At 44.5% G+C, this 23,568-nt stretch overlaps 1 protein-coding gene across 1 annotated transcript in view; it reads right to left on the bottom strand.

The window, feature by feature from the left end:
• The window catches only part of LOC148526403 (organic cation/carnitine transporter 2-like), a 133,359-nt gene that overhangs the window by 34,472 nt on the left and 75,319 nt on the right, over window positions 1-23,568 (bottom strand). The window contains exons 4-6 of the mRNA XM_088470389.1: window positions 18,917-19,088; window positions 10,807-10,933; window positions 1,846-1,940 (exon numbers count right to left, since the gene is read on the bottom strand). Of these exons, the coding sequence (XP_088326515.1) occupies window positions 1,846-1,940; window positions 10,807-10,933; window positions 18,917-19,088 (394 nt within the window). The remainder of the gene's footprint in view (window positions 1-1,845; window positions 1,941-10,806; window positions 10,934-18,916; window positions 19,089-23,568) is intronic.

The raw sequence follows: 23,568 nt of genomic DNA, 5'->3' as shown, positions 1-23,568 counted from the left end.
GGTGGTATAGGAGAAGCCAGGTGGGGCTTCATATATTTTAGCTGCAACTTGAAAAGTATTCTATTTCAGGCATAGCAGAGTCACTTTTCTTTCTTTTATCTGTAGAATGTGTGAGAGTGTGATGTTCGTCTAACCGGTGCTTAATGTGCACTGATGTTTGGTGTTTTCTCGCAGTGGGTGCTGTGTGTTGTATAGGTGTGGCGAGAAATTAAATGAAAGGCAGACACCAGCTGATCAGGACCATTCCCTTTATTTGAGGAGATGCAGTGCTTAGGATGGTGGTGATGGTGTGGAGGTCTGTTTCTGTGAACAGCTTTGCCCGGTGCAGTATAGAATTCTGACCACTGTAGGTGGTATACTGAGGCAGTCAGTGAGCGGCGGCCACCAGAGAGAGAGGAGGGGGCCCCGGACAGGGAGTGAACACGGGCCCCCTCCTCTCTTAATATGCCCCTGCATCCAGTATATGCTTAACCATGGTAAACTATTAGCCAATTCCTATAATTTTACATAATATTTGGAGTGTTAAGTTCATCACTCCCAGAACCAATAAATGTAACAAGATAAAATTTGCAATGTTAAACAATGTATGTATTAATAAACAATTTCTGAACCAATAAAATATACAATAAACTGAAATTCAAACATAAAACTATATAAGCAGCAAAATGTTAAAAAATATATAAAAATAAACCATAAAAGTAGTATCACTTATTTGATAGCGCAACTTGTTACGCGGTTCCATTGTCCGCATCCTCAGGCAGTAATGTATAAAAGTCTTCATGAATAGACAGAAGGAAGCCAGAAAGAAAAGTAGCAGGGAATAAGTGCAAACTAATAACAAAGTTGTTTGAAGATAGACAAGGTATTACTATATATTATGGTTATTTCATTTGGAAACAGAAGGAAAATGTTTAAATATGGTCCATGATTACAATGCATTGTATAATGCAGCTTATTTTCACACATTTCTACTGCTGTACACATTAAATATGGAATGTATACATTAGGAAAAAATATCACTGTTTTGCAAAACTATGTTTTGAAATTTTATCATAGATTATGTATATTTATACACACAAACTAAGATATCAGGAAAGTCGTATTTGTATATATTAATAAATATATATAGTGCTAATCTAATATTGAATGCAGATTTGCAATGGATAAAATGTAGAAATCAATGCAATGAACATTATGGACATGGGGCCTGATTCAGACCCGCTTGCAAGCGGTTGTGCATTGCGCACGCGCGGTGTGCGCAAGCCCCGTAGCGAGTGATAAATTCACTTGCTCCGGGGCTCGCTACAAACGGGCCGGCTGTCAATGTTGATTGACAGCTCGCCCCGTTTTGTAGGCGGGGTGGCTGGACAAACGGAGCCGTTCCTCTGGGCGGCACTACTGACATCACCAGTGATGTCAGTGGTGAGCTTCCGGCTCTATTAGAGCCGCAAGCTCATTGGGTCTTGCGGCACAAGGGTCTCGTCGCAAGCCCGATGGTCGCGAACATCTCGACCATCATCTGGCCGCTCGCAAAAGCTGTGGGTGGTCGGGTTTTTTGCAAGCGGCTCTGAATCAGGCCCATATTCCTTTCTTCATGTTACTATGTGATTCTGATCCTCACTTAAATATTGCATTATATAGGAAATGAGGCTACAACACCTAGCTGCTCTTATATGCTACTAAACCAGAATGTAATGATTCCAGACATGCCAATCTGCTATCAATATAATGTGTACATTACATGTATTTTTAGCTGTTGTTAAGTAATAGTTTCATACCTTGTCACATATTGTATTATTATTGCATGGGTAAAATACATTATATTATGTAAAATATAGAACATACCAAAGAAATATTGTAAGTATGGTGATTAGTCGTATGTTGCTGGTCTTCAGGAGATCAAGAATAGTATGGCGTTTGTTCTGTTCTTTATCATCCAGCTGTCAATGGAGATAGAATGCAGAGATCACATATTCTGATGTATCAAACACAATTCAGGTTTATTATTTTCCACTTGTCAAAAAATAGAACAAGACATTTGAGCTTACATAATTGGCACACGTGGAAATAGAACTACATGCTTTTCAGGACCAAAATGAGCTGGTCTACAATATTAGTGGTCCCTCAATATAATGTCAGATGAACATGGGTCGATCCTGCCACTAAGGACCTTATTCAGCAAGGAACGCAGTTACTAATACGCACGCAATCGGACGAACCAGCCACTGCGATCGGGACTGCGACAGTCTCATAATTCGTACATTGTTGCAGAGAGCCATAAGGGGTAGGAGGAGACATGAGATAAGAAAAGACAAGTAATTACCAAACTAAGTAATAGTGGGAAATTAGGCAATAATCTTAAACTAACACTAGGAGACCTGCCTCAGTAAATACCACTCAGTGTACTCAAAAATCCTCAAAATATTTGCCCAAGTGTGTGGTGGAAAGCTATCTATATATTCTCCCAACTTAATATGAAAAGCATTGACACCCACCTCAATGCCAGCCTCCACTCACAGTACAATATATTCCATTCCCAAATAGGGAGGTACCTAGGAGAGCCAACGTCTCTCATAATGGCCTGCTTAGTATTGGTGGGTAGTTACAATGATATAGGTGTGAAAGGTTGGCCGGAATAAAAATTCCCAAACATTTAAATTTAACAGATGTGATCATGAACTAGGAGGATATATGCGGGTGTTGGGACAAAAAATTGAGAGGTAAGGGGGAATAATTCCAAATCATTCAACTTTATCTGATTTCCCACAAAATTGCTAAACACTAATGGGCTGGAGACCAGGAGCAGCATTGCACCTGCAAATAAAGCAATTTTACTTTCACTAGAACCCATCTTTATTCAAGAGTAGACACTGTTATTCAATAGCACAACTGCTAAAGGCCTGAGGGCCACTACATTTTCCGAGCTCCTGAGGTGAGACACCTAAATACCGCTGCTAACCTCTGTAATACCGCTATTCAGCCGTTATCAGTCACATTGTTGATATCAATAAACCCAGCATCCTGGATAAGGACTCTCTGTGTTGCCTAACAATCACTTTCACATTCTGTCTGACACTTATTGTGACCACCACCCCAATAAGCTATATGAATAATATTGAAGAAACAATTCAGAGTAGAACAGTTTTATGAAGGCCAGGGCATTTCATGTTCTGAGACAATCTCATAGTTCGTACACTATTGCAGCGTTATCAATTTTCATGACTGCATACCTTTGCCAACAGCTGCAGTCGAGTGTTGGACAACAGGGACACTTGATGCGTTAATTAAGAAATCTCATGATACTGTAGCAGGCTGCTCTTTAAATTCCATGAGTACACGTGTAGACTTGTCAGCCTATTTTTGCATTAAAGGTTAGGTTTTCTGTATTGCTTTCATTACTTCAGTATAAGATAAGGTGATGTGTTAGCGCAAGGAGCGAACACAGAATACACTTGAGTTTGAGATCGGGGATCATCAGTAGATGGTGTGGAAACATCCCATCTACGTCCTTCTACCTTTACACCTTTCAGCTTCGGCTGCAGCATGAGTTCAATAAAGTTATCCATCATCCATCAGAGTATTTGCTAATATACAGATTTCACATGATAGACTGGGAAAGTCTAATAAGAGTGTTATGTAATAAAACAAGTTACATCCACTGACCACCTATAGGTCACATCATACTCTAACTCTCAGCTGGATAAAAGATGAGAGATCTGCCTCCATAGCAGACAGATGGCATAGTAGTGAAGTCATGTAGAAACAAATGCATCCAGGGGAATAACAAAGATCTGGCATCTGAATTATAGTCCACTTACTGGCAGCGGAGAGCATAATCAAAGAGAAAAGTCACATTTATAATTAGAAGAGGATAAGGTTCACCAGTAGGGTTGCCACCCATCCTGTATTATGCAGGGTTGTCCTGTAATTGAAAGGGACACGCTGCTTCCTTTATTGATTCAATAGGGGATGCAGTTTGTACCGTTTTTGGGTTTGCTGACTGTGTTGTACTTAGTGACCGCTGGCAGCGGTGACTGTGTGTGATGGTGGCAGAGCTGAGTCCAGAGCAACAGGCGCTCTCAGTCTCTGACCACTGCTACAGAGGCGGATCTTGGTCATGCTGCACACAGCAAGGCGCAGAGGATGAGTGGCAAGCGGAGCGCCTATTGTGTGTCAGCATCAACTTAGCGCCACCAGGCCTCACTACAGGTATGGGCATCAACTGGGGGATACATGTGTGCAGAAGTTATTTCATGAAAAAGCAATTTAACTTGCAGTGGCCTTTTAGTGCCGTCCATACAGGTGCTTATACTGACACATGGAAGAAGGATAATATTTGATTACAGTGGCAAATACCACAGATGGTTTAATGTCTCTACAAAAGGAGTTGACAAGTCAGACTGTATACAACAGGGTTACTGAAACTTTCTGCATCATGTACTCACTTATAGTATATCATTACCATCTACCCCCCCCCCAAAAAAAACAAACTGTGTATTGTGGTGTCCCATGTGACCTCAAAAGTATAAATATATTAATGTGACCCATTATGTTCTAGCTTTAAAAATATGGCACCTCTTAATTATATGAAACCCATCTGTCATAGTTGAGCGCCAGGCACTGCCTCAGGCCTTTGCAGCACACAGCACGCCCTTTTTTGGAAGAGAGTGGCCATGCCTCCCAGACTTGACTCAGGCGCCATGCAAACTCTCTAAGATGAGTCCAAGCCTTGCCCTATTGTGCTGCTTATATAGACACAGATACAGCAATGTATTCTAGTTGGAAATGGTTAGAGATAACTAAAAGTATTTGTCACAATACGGTAAGTGTTATGATGGAGTCAATATGGGGGCTGTAAGGGGCTGGTGAGGGGGGGTCACAGTTAGTCAGTTATATTTGGGGAGGAGCACAGTCAGTGAGTGAGCTGTGACGGGGGCAGTGAGTGAAGTGAGGAGGGTAAGTATGTGCTGTGAGGTGGACAGTGAGATGCTCAGTGTGCTGTAGAGGGACGTCAGTCAGTGCAATGAGGGGTCCATGTGTACTGCGAAGGACACGGTGTGCGCTGTGAAGGAATCAGTGTTATAGGAACTGGCAGCAAGTGTGGTTGTGAGGAGGGCAGTATGTGGTGCTGTGATGGCAGTATATGATGCTGTGAGGACGGCAGTATGTGGTGCTGTAAGGAGGGCAGTATATGATGCTGTGAGGAGGGCAGTATGTGATGCTGTGAGGAGGGCAGTATGTGATGCTGTGAGGAGGGCAGTATGTGATGCTGTGAGGGGGCGGCCAGTGAGTGAGCTGTGTGTGCAGGGGGGGGGGGAGGGGGAGGTGTCATTGAGGGAGCCGTGAGGGAGGAGGTCAGTAAGAGCTGTGAGGTGGTCAGTGTGTGTGCTGTGAGGAGGGCAGTGTGTGTGCTGTGAGGAGGGCAGTGTGTGTGCTGTGAGGTGGTCAGTGTGTGTGCTGTGAGGTGGTCAGTGTATGTGCTGTGAGGTGGTCAGTGTGTGTGCTGTGAGGAGGGCAGTGTGTGTGCTGTGAGGTGGTCAGTGTGTGTGCTGTGAGGAGGGCAGAGTGTGTGCTGTGAGATGGTCAGTGTGTGTGCTGTGAGGAGGGCAGTGTATGTGCTGTGAGGTGGTCAGTGTGTGTGCTGTGAGGTGGTCAGTGTGTGTGCTGTGAGGTGGTCAGTGTGTGTGCTGTGAGGAGGTCAGTGTGTGTGCTGTGAGGAGGGCAGTGTATGTGCTGTGAGATGGTCAGTGTATGTGCTGTGAGGTGGTCAGTGTATGTGCTGTGTGGTGGTCAGTGTATGTGCTGTGAGGAGGGCAGTGTATGTGCTGTGAGGTGGTCAGTGTATGTGCTGTGAAGTGGTCAGTGTGTGTGCTGTGAGGTGGTCAGTGTGTGTGCTGTGAGGTGGTCAGTGTGTGTGCTGTGAGGTGGTCAGTGTGTGTGCTGTGAGGTGGTCAGTGTGTGTGCTGTGAGGAGGGCAGTGTGTGTGCTGTGAGGAGGGCAGTGTGTGTGCTGTGAGGTGGTCAGTGTGTGTGCTGTGAGGTGGTCAGTGTGTGTGCTGTGAGGTGGTCAGTGTGTGTGCTGTGAGGAGGGCAGTGTGTGTGCTGTGAGGAGGGCAGTGTGTGTGCTGTGAGGTGGTCAGTGTGTGTGCTGTGAGGTGGTCAGTGTGTGTGCTGTGAGGTGGTCAGTGTGTGTGCTGTGAGGAGGTCAGTGTGTGTGCTGTGAGGAGGGCAGTGTATGTGCTGTGAGATGGTCAGTGTATGTGCTGTGAGGTGATCAGTGTATGTGCTGTGTGGTGGTCAGTGTGTGTGCTGTGAGGAGGGCAGTGTGTGTGCTGTGAGGTGGTCAGTGTGTGTGCTGTGAAGTGGTCAGTGTGTGTGCTGTGAGGAGGGCAGTGTGTGTGCTGTGAGGAGGGCAGTGTGTGTGCTGTGAGGTGGGCAGTGTGTGTGCTGTGAGGTGGGCAGTGTGTGTGCTGTGAGGTGGTCAGTGTGTGTGCTGTGAGGTGGGCAGTGTGTGTGCTGTGAGGAGGGCAGTGTGTGTGCTGTGAGGAGGGTAGTGTGTGTGCTGTGAGGAGGGCAGTGTGTGTGCTGTGAGGAGGGCAGTGTGTGTGCTGTGAGGTGATCAGTGTGTGTGCTGTGAGGGGCAGTGAGTGAGCTGGGAGGGAGGGAGGACAGTTCTGTGAGGAGGGAAGTGGGTCAATGAGAGCTGTTAGAGGGTTCAGGACCTCATTTGGAGTCGGTCATTGCGGCCGCACGGTCGTACGCCACCGATGTTCGCTAAACTGCGCATGCGTAAAGTTCGCAATGCGCGTGCGCAAACAAGCTGATACGATCAGAAATTTCTCTCTCCTTGAACACAGCCAGGTCGGTAGTTTGAGTGACAGAATGAACCGTTTGTGGGTGGTAACAGGGGAAGGTGCTTGAAAACTGGGGAGTGGAGATCCGAACGCAGGCGTGCCTAATTATGCGAACGCCGTTTAATGGGAGTGCATAATTAACAAAGTAGTGTCATGGCACACGTGACATGGGAGGTTTGTACACTGACTTGAGCGTAGTGCTTAAGAGAGGGTATGGTCAACCTTAAGCTCTACGACCAGCTCCGATGGTTCCCGATGGTCGCGATTAATCCTTATATCCCAGGAGATGACTTGTGTTGTGATCGAGAAGGGGGCGTGATTTAGTCTTACGACCGCTTCTTCCCCTCGGTCGTTCAGCTAACGATCTCATCTTAGGACCGCAACTTGTGATCGCTTCATTTGCATATCCGGCCCCTTTCCCCTACGACCGTGCGGCCGCAACGACCGACTCTGAATGAGGTCCTCAGTGTGGTGTGGAAGAAAATGGCAGTAAGAGCTATGAAGGGGTCAATCAAGGAGATATGTAGTGAGGGCTATAGAGTGGGCAATCAGAAAGCTATGCAAGGGAAATGAGACAGTTATGGAGGGGGCAATCAGAGAGATATGGAGGGAGGAGGCAATGAGACAGTTATGAAGGGGCAATCAGAGAGATATGGAGGGAGGAGGCAATGAGACGTTTATGAAGGGGCAATCAGAGAGATATGGAGAAAGCTGGCAGTGAGCTATGGAATAGGAAATAAAAATAGATATGGGCAGTAAGAGACATATGAAGGGGCAGTGAGAGATATTGAGGATGGGGAAATTAGAACATGCACACGAATGCTTTATGTTGGCTGCCAGTTGCAGTTTCAGAGGGAGAGACCTAAATTATCTCTATCCATACAGTCCTGAAACTTTCGAAGATTTATACAAGCACCAATGGCACTTAGGCCACCAGCTGGCAGACGCAGCAAGTTGTCAAGCCTGCAAGTACAGGAATAGGAGCACATAACTTGTCTTGGCCTTGTTTACTATATGTACTTTTTGCATGTTTTTTCTGGATTTTTATATTTTAATGTCGAGGCTGGTTAGTGGGAGGCGGCTAGAATGTTTATTCATTCACTACTGTCACCCAGCAAGTTATGAGCCACCAAGGACCCTTACTCCTTCCAGTGATGCGCCCATGCTTTGCAGCAGCCTAAACTCACAGAGAGTGCGTGGCCAAACCCTATGCCTCTATTCCCATCTCCCTTTCCCGATCATGGTTCCTCTTCTGTCATTTTCTTCTGGATCCGCCACTGGAGCTGATGTATCAGGGTTCCGGACTATAGAAAGACAATAAAAAGGTCTAGATAGATACCTAGGTCTAGATAAAAAGGTTGAAAAGGTCTAGATAGATACCAGATGTTAGACACTCAATAGGTCAACAGGGACAAAAGGTTGACACACTAAAGGACAACATGTAAGAAAGTTGACAGGTACAAATGGTCGATGAGGTCAAAATGTTGACAAAAAATGGTTGACACAAAAATGGTCAGCACTTTTTTTTTTAAGGTCAGGTTTAGGGTTAGACACTTACACTTATGGTTAGGCACTTACACTTACGGTTAAGCACTTACCCCGACAGCTAGGGTTTGGCACCAGGAGGGAGGGTTAGGGTCAGGCACCAAGGGGAGGCTTAGGATTAGGGTGAAGATTTGAGTTAGAAAAAAAAAAAAAAGTGTTGACCATTTTTGTGGCGACCATTTTATGTTGACCTTTTGACAATGTCGACCATTTGTACCTTTAGACCTTCTACCATGTCAACCTTTTGTGTGTCGACCTTTTGTCCCTGTCGACCTATTGACTATCTAACATCTGGTGTATATCTAGACATGGTCAACCTTATTAAGTCTATCTCTTATACCACACCCGATGTATCATCATTGAACCTGCCCTTGTGCATGAATATATCAATCCATGAATAGGAGCCAACTTCTTCAAATGATTTGGGATGCTCAAGTTACACAGCCATATAACTGAAAAATGCCACATACAGATGTGGCCACATACATCTATTCTCCCTGCACTACAAGTCGCACTACACATCACGAGTGCCATGTGACACAGTAGCACCGAATGTCTTTTCATGCGACTTTTTACCTTCAAATACGTCTTATTCACACAGTGGTGCGAATAGAACTCACAAGCAGCTTCTGCTGATTAAAATTATATGCGGCATGCCTATGCTCTATATGCAAGTGCAGTTGTATGTGCATGCGAAATGCTAAGTTACAGTGTCAGCGGTTGTGTCACTGTAGCATAGCATTTCGCATGCAGATACACCCGCAGGTGCACAAAGAACATAGACATGCTGCATATCATTTTCATCAGCAGAAGCTGCTTGTGCGTTCTATTTGCACCTCCGGCTATGCAAATAAGACACATTTGAAGGTAAAAAGTCGCAAGAAAAGACAAAAGTCAAATAACAAGGGACACTTGCCCTCATTCAGAGTCGATCGCTAGATACAAGCGGTCGCTCTGAATGAGGGCGGCCGCTTGTGGTGTGAAGTGCGGCCACCCACATCTCTAGCGAGCAACCAGCTTGATGGCCGCGATCGTCAGGACCATCGCGACCATCGGGGCTTGCGACGAGACCCTAAGGTTGGGTCTCGGCAAACGCAAGCCCCAGGGAGCTTCCTGCTCTGCTGAGGTCAGTGGGGCTGCCTCCAAACGGCAAGCGTTCCGTTGGGAACGCCTCCGTTTGGCCGGCCACCCCCCCTGCCCGCCTCCCAAATGAGGCGAGCTGTCAATCACCATCGACAGTTCGCGCCCTTTGGTGCGAGACCCGTAGCGATGGAGCGCCCGTCGCTAGCCGGGTCTCGCGCATGCGCATGTCGGAGCCAGCTCCGACGTGCGCATGCCCAGTGGGCAAACATCGACCCGGTTGCGAGCGCTCAGCGCTTGCGACCGGGTCTGAATAAGGCCCGCAGTCTTTGTTTAAATATACTATAACCTACATTGGAAATGATGCAGATCGGTAGTAAAATGGATGTTAAAAGACATTGCATGCAAAAAATAGGGTATTTAAGCACATATGAAGATGTACACTTCAAGATCCATGCACCACCGGATGTATGTGCCTGGTTTACTACTGTACTTCAGTGTGTAAGGGATGGATACGGGATACCAGCGGTCAAAATCCCGATGCCAGCATCCCGACCGAGTTAGGATACAGACACCTGTCTGTAGTTCTCCTAACTCTCCCTCACTCACTACCCTAATCCTCTCTCCACAGTGCCTGAGCCTAACCTCCCCCCTAGTACTCAAACATAACCTCCCCCTCCCACACCCTAAACCTAACCCCCCCCTTCCCAGTGCCTAACCCTCCCCCTAGTGCTTAACCCTAACCCTTCCCCAGCTCCCAGCTACTTAACTTTGGGATGCCGGCGCCGGGTTTCTGACAGGTGTTGGGAATCCGGTGCCGGTATTGTTAGTCCCGGCATACCCTGTGCAGGGATACTGAGGGTATTCCGTGTGTAATTGGCTATCTGCCTTCCTGCAGGTTCAAAACATATGCCTCCTATAACTTAACTACAGTTGTTATATAGCACACACTTTACAGAGAATATTTCAGTTCCTGCCCCAGTGGAGCTTACAATCTATATTCCCTATCACATGGGCACACATATACACACTAGGATTAAATTATTTGGCAGCAGCCAATTGAGCTGCCAGTATGTTTTTGGAGTGTGTGAGTAAACCCATGCAAACACTGGGAGAACACAAACTCCACAAATTGAACTTATGGCCTCAGTACTGTGAAGCAGTCATACTGACCACTACGCCAAACATGCCCCTAACGGGTGGTCTACACAATGCAATGGTATATATGCATGCATTTGTTTCACAGTATGCGTAGAGTGAAATCACGCAAGTTGCACTATGCAAACTGACACAGTACTCACTCTACTCCAGCACCAAAAATATTTTACCTCAGATGTTTTAAAAATGACAGCAGGGGCTGAAACCTTATTAAATTTTGCTGCTTTCCTTATTATTGCATCCGCTTCTTCTATTCTTCCCTGGGAGAGAAGCCATTGTGGAGACTCTGGAATAATCCTGCAAGAAACAGAACATTCAATCATTTAGCACAATTCTTGTGTCATTCAGCTATAATAAAGTATTATTATTATTCATTTCTAAAGTGCAATCTCTTAAAATTCCTGGGCTATTGGCATTAAAGTGTGTTTAGCAGACATTAATAACACCTAACTTGAACATCTGATATTGCACCTTCCCATGTGCATAATTTGAAAGCATTACATTACAAAAATGTAACAAAGTTTAAACCTTCTATTGTACAGTGAAGTTTGCAGACTATTTTATAATAGGGCAGGATTAAGGTACGTTGGTCTTATGGTCTCACACAAGCCCTGTCCTCGTGGCACACTCACAGTCCAGTCATTAGGGATATCCCTGCTTAAGCACAAGTGGTTAAATTAAGGTACTGTATAAATTAAGCCAACCTGTACTAATGCATGGATATCCTTAGTACCTGGACTGTGAGTAGGCCATGAAGACCGAGTTTGGGAAACACTGTCATAGGCTATACCAGAGTATAGGGACAAGCAAACAATGTGGGTCCTAAGACGTAGGGTTGCCAGCTTAACTGTCTTAATGAGAGTGTGAACCAATGCAATATATTATTATTGTGCTGGACATATTCAGATTTGTCCTGGTAAGGACAAGAGCAGACAACTAATCTTTTTAAGTATGTCAATTATACTCCTTATCTCCCTGCAGCAAGTGTCCTTTTTAGTTGGGAGGTGCTTCCCTTAACTCAATAGGCTCACAATGCTTAAAAAAGAAAAAAAAGCCCTACCACCATGACCAAACCACATGTCATATACTACATAGCAATTTTCTGACAAGTTACACTTCTTTCACGGTTCAAAACCCGTGACTACTGGGGGAATGTTGAGTGAGTTGCTTTATGTATGTGTATTTGAGTCTGATGGCAGAAGCTGGACTGATCAGTAATAAGCAGTGGCATAACTAGGGTATTTGGAGCCCAGGGCAAGTAAAAAAAACAGAGCCCCTCCCAAGTATATTGAAAAGTGGGCGTGGCCACATGCCACAAGGGCCATGGTCACTGACAAATTTGGGCGTCAACATGACACACCACCGTTTCTCATTCCTTTTGAATCCATATGTACTGTACCTTAATTCCCTCACTAGTAGTGCACTTCTTGCAATGCCCACTGTAGTAGTGCCCCTTATGCAATGTCCCCAGTAGCAGAGCCCCTTATGCAGTGCCCCCTTTAGTAGTCCCCTTATACAGTGCCCCCAGTAGTGCATCCTTAGACAGTGCCCCTTACAGTGCCTTGCAAAAGTATTCACCCCCCTTTGCATTTTTCATGTTTTGTTGCCTCACAACCTGGAATTAAAATGGAGTGTTTGAAGGTGTGCATCATTTCATTCACAGAACATGCCTACAACTGTGAAGTTGTGTTTTTTTTATATTGTGAATCAAACAACATTTAGGACAACATAACAGAAAACGTCAGTGTGCATAACTATTCACCGCCCTAAAGTCCGTACTTTGTCTAGCCACCTTTTGCGGCAATTACAGCTGCAAGTCGCTTTGGATAAGTCTCTATGAGCTTGCCACATCTTGCCCCTGAGGTTTTTGCCCATTCCTCAAGGCAAAACTGCTCCAGCTCCTTCATGTTGGATAGTTTCTGTTTGTGAACAGCAATCTTCAAGACTGACCACAGATTCTCTATTGGATTGAGATCTGGGCTTTGACTAGGTCACTCCAACACATTTAAATGTTTCCCCTTAAACCACTCGAGTGTTGCTTTAGCAGTATGCTTCGGGTCATTGTACTGCTGGAAGGTGAACCTCCGTCCCAGTCTCAAATCACAGGCAGATGGAACCAGGTTTTGCTCAAGAGTATCCCTGTATTTAGCACCATCCATCTTTTCCTCGACTCGAATCAGTTTCCCAGTCCCTGCTGCTGAAAAACATCCCCACAGCATGATGCTGCCACCACCATGTTTCTCTGTGGGGATGGTGTTCTTGGGGTGATGGGATGTGTTGGGTTTGCAACTTTGCACCAGACATAGCGTTTTCCTTGGTGGCCGAAAAGTTACATTTTAGTCTCATCTGACCACAGCACCTTCCTCTATACATTTGGGAAGTCGCCCACATGCTTTTTGGCAAACTCAATTTGTGTCTTCTTATTTTTAGCACTAAGTAATGGATTTTTTCTGGCCACTCTTTCATAAAGCCTAGCTCTATGGAGTGTACGGTTTATTGTGGTCTCTGTGCTGCCTCTATGATTAATGCCCTCCTTGCCCGGTCTGTGACTTTTGGTGGGCGGCCCTCTCTTGGCAGGTTTGTTGTGGTACCATGTTTTTTCTATTTGATGATGATGAATTTGATGATGCTCCAGGGGATCATCAAAGATTTGGATATTTTTTTATAACCCAACCCAGAATTGTACTTCTCAACAACTTTGTCCCTGACTTGTTTGGAGAGCTCCTTGGTCTTCATGGTGTGATGCCTCTTGCTTAGTGGTGTTGCAGCGTCTGGGGCCTTTCAGAAAAGGTGTGTTTATACTGACAGATCACGTGACACTTAGATTTCACACAGGTGGACTTCATTTCACTAATTATGTGACTTCTGAAGGTAATTGGCTGCACCAGAACTTTGAGGGGCTTCATAGCAAAGGGGGTGATTACATATGCACATGCCAATTTTCAGAATTTTATTTCTAAAGATTATTTTTTATATATATTTTTCTCATTTCACTTCAACAAATTAGACTATTTTGTGCAGATCCATCAGATAAATTTCAGATAAAAAAATAAATAAAAAATGTACAGGTTGTAATGTAACAAAAAAGGTAAAAAGCCATGGAGGGTGAATACTTTTGCAAGGCACTGTATACAGTGCCCCTAGTAGTGCCAGTTATACAGTGCCCCCAGCCCAGTACTGCCCCTTATACAGTGCCCCCAGTAGTGCCCCCCTATGCAGTGCCCCTTATACCAAGAAGGGACAACACACGGGGTACAGGTCGCCATGGCGACTAGATTTGCAGCAACCCCCTGCCGCTGCTGCACCCGCCGCTAGTGTAATGTAGACAGACAGTTTACAAACACATAGCCGCCAGCGGCGGCTGTGTGTTTGTTATAGCAGCCAATGAGGTCAGACAGACTCTCATTGGCTGCTGCGTCCATGGAGAGAGCCGGCTGGAGCTCATTTATGAGCTCCGCCTTCTGGCTCCCCCTGCAGCAGGGGATGGGAGAGACGTCATGATGTCTCTCCCATAGTGCAGGAGAAGAGCGGGCCGGGACTCGGAGCGGACATCGGCAGTCGTGTCAGGAGCAGGGATTCAGCTAAGTTGTGTGCTGTTTTTTTGTGTGTGTGTACGGGGCACTGCATAGGGGGGGTGACCGCTACAGTGGGCACTGCATTGGGGGGGAGGTGACCGCTACTGGGGGCACTGTATGGGGGGGGCGCTACTCGGTTCTCAGAACCCCACACAGTTCACGTTTTCCAGGTCACCCTTCAGGTGCACAGGTGTAGTTATTACTCACTGACACATTTTGAAAGATCTACAGGTGATATAATTATTTAACTTGTGATTCTGTGAGGGGACCTGGAAAACATGCACTTTTTGGGGTCCTGAAGACCGAGTTTGAGAACCTGAGCAATCCCAGTCGCAGTTGCGATCGGTAGTGAATCAGGCCCAGAGTGCCAATACAATCAGAGGGTGACACTAAACATTACATTTCACCCTCAAATCATCTGTCTGAAAGCTTCAATTTAAGTTTCAGTGGCCCTTTAAAAATGTAGAACCTGGTTCTGTAGCTTGCCAATGTTTTAGAAGGTATTTTATGAAGTTTGTTACACACACACACAAACAGTGTAGCACAGGCACTGTCCCCACAACCCTGTGTTTATTTATCTCTTGTGCGATTTATAAATGTCATTTTAGAATACAAAATATTAATACAATGGAGTCATTAACATCAGCATACGTATACAGCTCTATAATACAGTGACTCATCCCATTTTTTATGATAAAAGCTGACCTGTATACATTGAACTGCTCTTCATAGCAGTACATCTATCAGTGTAATGACATTTGAAGTAGCTGGGCTTGCATAAGCTTGATTGTAAAGATGGAGAACTAACAAGTGGTCCTGGTGCAGGCGCTGCAGAGGGTAGTGTTTCTGGAGCAGCTGTAAAGATTGAGGCTACTCAGACCTCAAGATATATATGGAACAGTAGAAAATGAAAATATACAGCACTACGAAAACCATACAATATGGAATATTTATGAGATGGAATGGATTTAGTGCATAAACATATTTAATATATTTAATATAAAACAGCTGATTAGTAAAATCATGCAATTGAGTATAAATTCATAAAATCATATCCTAAATAGGAATCTGAATGTACCTCTATGTCATCATAGGTAAAAATATATCACAAACAAATGTGTTGCTTGATAGTAATTCAGCATCTGGGAAACTGTAGATAACTAGACACCTTTTCCTATTTCAGCCTCTCTATATTGGCAAGTGATAGTTTATATGCCACATGTACAGTACAGTTGGTAGTTACACAGTCTCGTATAATTACCACTATGGTCCAACCAGAAGCGATCCTGCATAATGGTAGTCCTAGCATTCCCGCTAGGCTGTTTCAGTGGGGCGCCGCGCCCTTCCCTATTTCTGAAGGGCAGAAAGCACCCTGCCCTCCAGCACGGCGCCCCGCTGAGACAGCCTGCAGGTTCTGTCTCCACCAGCAGGTCACAGTGTCCCGTGGGTAGTCAAAACGGCAGCGCAGCGGTCACCGACGGTGAATGGATGCCGGACGCATACGCCCGACATCCATTCACAGTGACCACAGTGCTTGGGGGCTGCCCGGCACGCCCCCAGGAGTGACGAAAAGGGGACGCGTCATAAAGACAAGCCCCGTTTTCTTTGGTCACGCCCCATTTTAGGCCAGGCGGGCGCCTTCGATGCCCGCAGAAGTGCCCTATCTCTAGGTCCGACGCCCTGCCTGCTGCCGGACCTGCCTGCTGCCTTATTGTAGATGAGCCTTTTGTGGATGAGATACTGTATTGAGAAGAATGACAGTCCACTGTAGATGAAGTGCATTTGCCCAAAGAAGTTCGGAGGCTTGGTCCAGGTGTTTAAAAGATGGTAAGAAAGTTCCAGTGCAGTATATGAATTCAGTACAGAGTACTAAGTATACTGCACTGGGACTTTCTTACCATCTTTTAAACACCTGGACCAAGCCTCCGAACCTCTTTGGACAATTGCACTTCATCTACAGTGGACTGTCATTCTTCTCATTGCAGTATCTCATCCACAAAAGGCTCATCTACAATAAGGTACTACAATCATGAAGGATTGCTTCTGCTTATGAACCCCATGTGGTTGGACCATAGTGGTAATTATACGAGACTGTGTATCAAAGATTGGTGTACAGTGCTCAGAGTCTTGTGGAAAAATGTCCCTAGCTGCTCCACATATAGAGGTATCCCTGCCTCTTATTCAAAAGCTTATGTAGAAGTTTTATTCTGGATATAAGACTAATACAACATTATTTATTTAATACAGAAGGTACACAATGACTCATCGGAGTCCTGTCCTATAAAAAGGTGTATCTACAAGTATAGAAATATCTATACATATGTCCATACGCCCCCCCCACTACATAGACCGTATGCAGTCGGGAAGCCAGCGGACCTAATCCCGACAGCCGGCTTCCCGACTGCTTAATCCCGGCGAGGGTTAAATGACCGGCGTCTACATCTACATCGCCTATACCCCAAGGTATCCTGTGGAACCCTATGGACTTCGTAGAAATAGAGATAACAACGGTAAGTTCTTACCATATCTCTTATTATCCAAATCTTTGATGATTCCCAGGAGCATCATCAAATTCATCATCATCAAATGGAAAGAACATGGTATCACAACAAACCTGCCAAGAGGTATGCAGTAGGGAAGCCGGCGGACCTAATCCCGACAGCTGGCTTCCCGACTGCTTAATCCCGGCGAGGGTAAAATGACCGGCATCTACATCTAGACGCCTGTCATTTTACCGATGATGGGAGACCGGCATACCGGCATCCCGATCGAAGTGATGCCGGGCGCCGCTGCGGACAGCCATGGGGGGGTTAGGTTTAGGGCTCCCGGGGGGACTTAGGGTTAGGCACCCCCCCAGGAGGTAAGGGTTAGGCTAGGGGGAGGGAGGTTTAGGGTTAGGCACCCCCGGGGGGGACTTAGGGTTAGGCACCACCCCGGGGGACTTAGGTTTAGGCGGCGGGGAAGGGGGGGTTAGGTTTAGGCACTTAGAGGGGGGATTAGGGTTAGGCACTGAGGGGGGAAGGTTAGGGTTAGGCACCCCTAAGGGAGGGTTAGGGGGCAGAATTAGGTTAGTAATTACTTACCTGGGACGATCGAGATTTTCAGACTGTTTGGTCAGCCACTGTCGGGATTTGAACCGCCAACCAGGGTCCGGCGGTAAATCATACCGATTCCACAAAGATAATTGCAAGCACCTTTGCTCAATACAGTGGAACTTCTGTATGGACATATGTATAGGTATTTCTACACTTGTAGATAGACCTTTCTATAGGACAGGACTCTGATGAGTCATTGGGTGTACTTTCTGTACTGAATAAATAATGTTGTATTAGTCTTACATCCAGAGTGTCTATTTCACTATATAAGTACACACATCCAAACCCTCACTAACATCTCTTCAAGCACCGGGACCAGGAGAACCAGCAGGAAGCTACAAAACGACAACGTTTGGTAAGTACACACCTTTACTTACCTTTCCTGCATAATCATGTTTGCCTGGTTCCTGATACTGCGCTATTGCATTATATTTGAGGTGGAGAGCAGAGATTGTCATGGCACCATCATCTTAAATAATTAAAGAACACCCATCCTACATCCATAACAGGACTAATTTTCAGAGACTATCCATATACTTCATCTACATATAAGACTCTGTTTTTTTGGATACTGTTTAAGAACATTCCTAACACGCACCAGGATTACGTACTGGATTGAATTATTAGAACACCCTACCTACAGATTAAAAGTTGGGACTTTTTTCTACACAGTAAGAACCTACACCAGGACACAATTTTACGTAAACAACATAAGGGACATATATAAAGGAATTGGTATGAAATCAGTATCAGGTTCGATTCCCGGCAGCGGCAGCCCGACATCAGCAGAGATCCCGGCAGCGGAAGCCCGACAGCGCTGGAAATCCCGATCGCGGATAGGTGAGTATTGTCTAACCTAACCTAACCCCCCTAACCCTCCTTAGGGGTGCCTAACCCTAACCTCCCCCCCAAGTGCCTAACCCTAATCCCCCCTCTAAGTGCCTAACCCTAACCACCCCCTTCCCCGCTGCCTAAACCTAAGTCCCCCGGGGGGGTGCCTAACCCTAAATCCCCCCCGGGGTGCCTAACCCTAACCCTCCCTCCCCCTAGCTTAACCCTAACCCTCCCGGGGGTGCCTAACCCTAAGTCCCCCCCGGGAGCCCAATTGCATACCTATAATTACCAATTAGTAATGCCCCAGAGCGCCCCATAATAATAAAACTTATACGAGACTGTGTGACTACCAACTGTACTGTACATGTGGCATATAAACTATCACTTGCCAATATAGAGAGGCTGAAATAGGAAAAGGTGTCTTGTTATTATCTACAGTTTCCCAGATGCTGAATTACTATCAAGTAACACATTTGTTTGATAGATATTTACCTATGATGACATAGAGGTACATTCAGATTCCTATTTAGTATATGATTTTATTAATTTATACTCAATTGCATGATTTTACTAATCAGCTGTTTTATATTAAATATATTAAATATGTATATGCACTAAATCCATTCCATCTCATAAATAATCCATATTGTATGGCTTTCTTAGCGCTGTATATTTTCATTTTCATAAGCTTGATTGTCCTCATGTAAAAAAGGTAAACTCACAAGTAATAAGACAGAAAATAGATTGTCCTTCATTCACAATCAGTGTAAACTCACCACCACAAAGGAATACACAGCAATCCGGGCACAGTTAGGGCCAGAAGTAATGTCCTCCAGTCTCGGATAAAGAAGGCAAAGAGAGGTAGAATCATATAGCCAATAGCAAAAAATATACAAATGCCTAATGTTGAGAAAATGATTCGAGCAGACTTGCCAAGGATTTCAGATCCTGTTGAAAACAATAATTTAAATTTAATTTAAAAAAAAAATCATACTTAAACACCCTTCCCTGGTAAAGTACTATACATTTGATCATTTGTGATTTGCCCCATTCTATCAAACAGAACAGTGGTTCTCAAACTCGGTCCTAAGGATCCCACACAGGTCACGTTTTCCAGGTCACTCAGCAGGTGCACAGGTGTAATCACTACTAACTGACACATTTTTAAAGATCCACAGGTGGAGCTAATTCTTTCACTTGTGATTCTGAGGAGACCTGGAAAACATGTACTGTTTGGGGTCCTGAGGACCGAGTTTGAGAACCTATGAAATAGGACAATGGAGGGTTGACCATAATCCTAGTGATTTGCATGCTCCACTTGTGGCCAAGAGGTGACACTAATGAGCCACTGAATGTTCTTAGGGGAAGATTAATATGCAATATAAACAGTTATACCATACATGTATGTTCTGCATATGTGCACACTGTACAATACGATCCCTACCATCTGGTACAAAAAGGCCTTTACTGAAATTAACAATTAAATTTTACTGCAGTTAATTAGGCTGAATTGATGTAACTGCAATAACAAATAGTTTCAAGAGCACAAATGAACTACATTGCAGGGGAAAGTAAATGGGGAAATTAAATGAGGATTTCTTTAAATTATTTAGTTGGGAAAATGTGTAGGTGGATTACCCATTACAACTAAACCCATACCTTCCTCTTTACCTGGTAGCACAGACGGGGTAACGATTAGCATACTGTCTCACAGCACTGAGGTCGTGGGTTCGATTCCCACTACCTAACTGTGTGGAGTTTGTATATTCTCCCTGTGCTTGCGTGGGTTTCCTCTGGGTTCTCCGGTTTCCTCCCACATTCCAAAAATATACTGGTAGGTTAATTGGCTACTAACAAAAAATAACCCTAGTGTGTATGTGTGTGTGCATGTGGTAGGGAAAATGGTATGTAGTCCGGAAGCCGGCGGTCGCAATTTCGACCGCCGGCTTCCCGGCTGTGAAATCCCGGCATGGGACTAATGATAGGCATCTAAATACTGATGCCTATCATTAGCTCCATACCGAAATCCCGACGCCCAGCATACCGATCATAGGTAAGCCGGGCATTGAGAACGGAGAGCCGCAGGGGTAGTGGGAGGGTTAGGTTTAGGTTCTCCCAGGGGAACTTAGGGATAGACACTTAGGGTTTCCTAGGGAAAGGGGGGTTAGGGTCAGGCACCCCCGGGGGGAGGTTAGGGTTAGCCACCCCTCCGGGAGGGTTAGGTTCAGGGCGCGGGGAGGGGGGTTAGGTTTAGGCACCCCTAAGGGAGGTTTAGAGGGGGGGATGGGGAGGGTAAGGGATAGTTTACTTACCTCCTCTGTCGGGATCTTCAGCTGTCGGCCTTCTGGCGTCGGTATTTCATCCACCAGGCTGCTGTCTGGCGGTAATACATACCGATTCCAGGAACATAGATTGTAAACTCCCTTGGGGGCAGGGTAAATTGACAAATATTCTCTGTAAAGCGCTGCGGAATATGTGTGTGCTATATAAATAACTGGTAATAAATAAATATTCCAGCATCTGGCTGCCACACTGATCACAGCTGTAATGTGATTAAAAATCTTTCCCCTCTAAACACATTTCACTTTAGTAGTTTAATCTTGTTCAGATCCTTTATAAAGAAATTAGGAATTGAAAGAAAAATTTCAAGTGATAAACCCAGTCTCCTGTCTAGTGACAGACTGTGTTACTTGTGTGTTTGCATTGGTCTATTCCTATTTTTATTATGTATTTGTTTTCCATCCCATCATACAGGTATAAATGTCATATAGATAAAAGTAAAATGTACATTATGATTACAGAGATGTCTGCGTTGAATATATAAACCATGCATCAGGAGCCAATACGGGAGCAAAACCACCAGTCTAGTACTCCTAGGGAGCTAAGAGATCAAACAAACTGATACTCCAAGATAGTATAAAACTTAAAATAACAACAAAAGATTTAAACATTAACACACAAAGGGGGGGAAGACAAAAGACGAAGAAAACACAGGGATAGGGAAGAATGAATACATGCTACATGAAATTATCCTAACAAAGAATAATATGAATAGAATACAATAGATAAGATAGGCAATGGTCACCAAGCTCACACATAATATATCTCCTTGGCTGGAGATTAAAGCAGTTTACAGTATGAATACCAATTTGTGGCTCCAAGAAGCCTCAATATATGTTCCTCAGTGGTGGTATCTAAAGACCCCATTTATTTGCAAAAATTAATGATATTTTTTTTATATCTGGCAGCATATAGTGCCTCTCTAGATATAAAGTGCGTAAAAGTCGGAAAAGTTCATTTTAAAAGAATTTCCCTTTTTTTGCAACAGTAAAGATAACAGTTAAAAGACAAAGTGGTGTTAGTGTGTGGCTTCCAGACCCCAGGGTGTAAAGTATATACAAAGCAAAGCCATAGGTTCAGGTGTAATATGCAAAGTTCTGTTTAAAGAAGGACAGTACCTTGTGCCTAAAACATTGCATCTTGAGACACTGCCAGAATTTATGAAAAAACAAAGCAGGCCACATTTTACATTTGGGGTAATGTCCAGATTTCTCTAAGATAGGGGGCGGGATGTACTATAAGCAAAAACGCGATCAAATCCCCAAAAATTCAGTTTTCGGGGGTTTGACTGCATTTCTCATATGTACTAAGCTCTGGAGCTTGGACCCGTGGGGTAACGCCATCTATAGATGGCGTTACCCAATAAAAGCCTATGGGGCTCTTTCCGCATTCCTGCGAGGGATCCAATTAGAAGGACGCATTAGGTTGCCAGAGGGACTTCTGGCTCATAAATCAGAAAGTCCCTGTATCGCAAAGGACAGCTCTTATCAGGAGAGCTGTCCTTTGTAATTAAAATTGCAAATCAAGGACGTTATGTACCCGATATGTGACGGAATGTACGGCATCGTGGATCCGATGCTTAGTACATCCTGCCCCATATGTTTACATTGTCCCTGGGATAGATGCCCTGTAAATGGTGCTAATATGGACTTCTTGAAGTTGTGCAGAGTCCAAAGACAAAAGCAGATGGTTAGGATTTCTGGGGACAATCAGTTGACCACTTAGTTAAAGTTAGCAACCATATTTTGTTAAGAGCGTATGGATCAAATCCGAATATAGATATTTTGTTTTATAAGGCAATGATGACACAAACGAGAGCAAAGACATTAGTGTCAGCATCCTTTAGGGCAGGGGTCTTCAAACTTGGCCCTCCAGCTGCTGTGGAACTACACATCCCAGCATGCACTGCCACCTTTTTGATATAACAGCATGCTAAAACTATGTGCAGTGCATGCTGGGATGTATAGTTCCACAGCATCTGGAGGGCCAAGTTTGAAGACCCCTGCTTTAGGGGGTCATATACTAATAGAAGGGACTGGACACTATGCCATTTTCAAGCCAACTCACATTTTTTATACTTTATAATAAAAGTTTGGAATATTATTATACGGTGCATTTAGCATTTGGAAATATAAATTGGTACATAGCAACTATCTAAATAAAGAGGGGTAGTATTTTTAAATGGGTATTTAGGGTCTAACTGTTTCATATATATTGCAAAAAAACACATATTACATATTTATAATCATAAGTATTCCTCTTTGATACCTAATTAAAAATTGTACTAGTGAGAAAAATGTACATATAAAACATAATTGGAGGTGTACACATGAGCTAATGACTCTGCATTGCCTATACTTTGTTCTAGAGCATGCAGAGAGTGAAAATATGCAAGATACAGTATGCTCCACAAATTCTGCATCAGCCCAAAATGATTTATATTTATACACACACATTCTATATTATATATTTATAATATAAATTTTTTATTTATTTAGTTTAAACAAAAAGCCTTTTGTGCTAGGGACATACAAATGTGTCCTCTGACATCCTTGGCGATCACGCTACGAACGTGCGCAGGCATCGCGCCATGCGATTACCTACAGCAGAATACGCTATGGGATGCACTGAGGGCCTGATTCAGAGCCGGACGCAATTAGCGCTTGCTCGTCCAGAAAATAGGGGTGGCTATTCAAATGAACCGTTCGCTCTTTGCGGTCTGTTCACGCCTCTAGGTCTGAACGAGCGAACAAAACTTGCGGTCGTTTTTTGGAAAAATACGCCCCTTGGCCGCTCGCATCCTACGTCATGTCCGCTATTTATTAGATTAATCGAGTACATCGACCAGCGTATGAACTGCTCGCTATTCTTGTGGTTGGTTTTTGCTACCACAATCTTGCGAGCAGTTCTGGCTATAAAATAACCCAGTGACGTGGTCAATGACGCTGCTGTTTTAATTATGCACACCCTTAAAACGCCCGTTTTGACCTTTAAGCACGCCTGCGTTCAGATCTCCACTTCCCGTTTTCAAGCACCTTCCCCTGTTACCACCCACATACGCCTCCTAATGTCACTCAAAATAGCAGGC

The sequence above is a fragment of the Taudactylus pleione genome, unplaced genomic scaffold (assembly GCF_031769625.1).
Source record: "Taudactylus pleione unplaced genomic scaffold, aTauple2 ptg000099l, whole genome shotgun sequence".
Classification (NCBI taxonomy): domain Eukaryota; kingdom Metazoa; phylum Chordata; class Amphibia; order Anura; family Myobatrachidae; genus Taudactylus; species Taudactylus pleione.
This window is presented reverse-complemented; position numbering and strand designations above follow the sequence as displayed.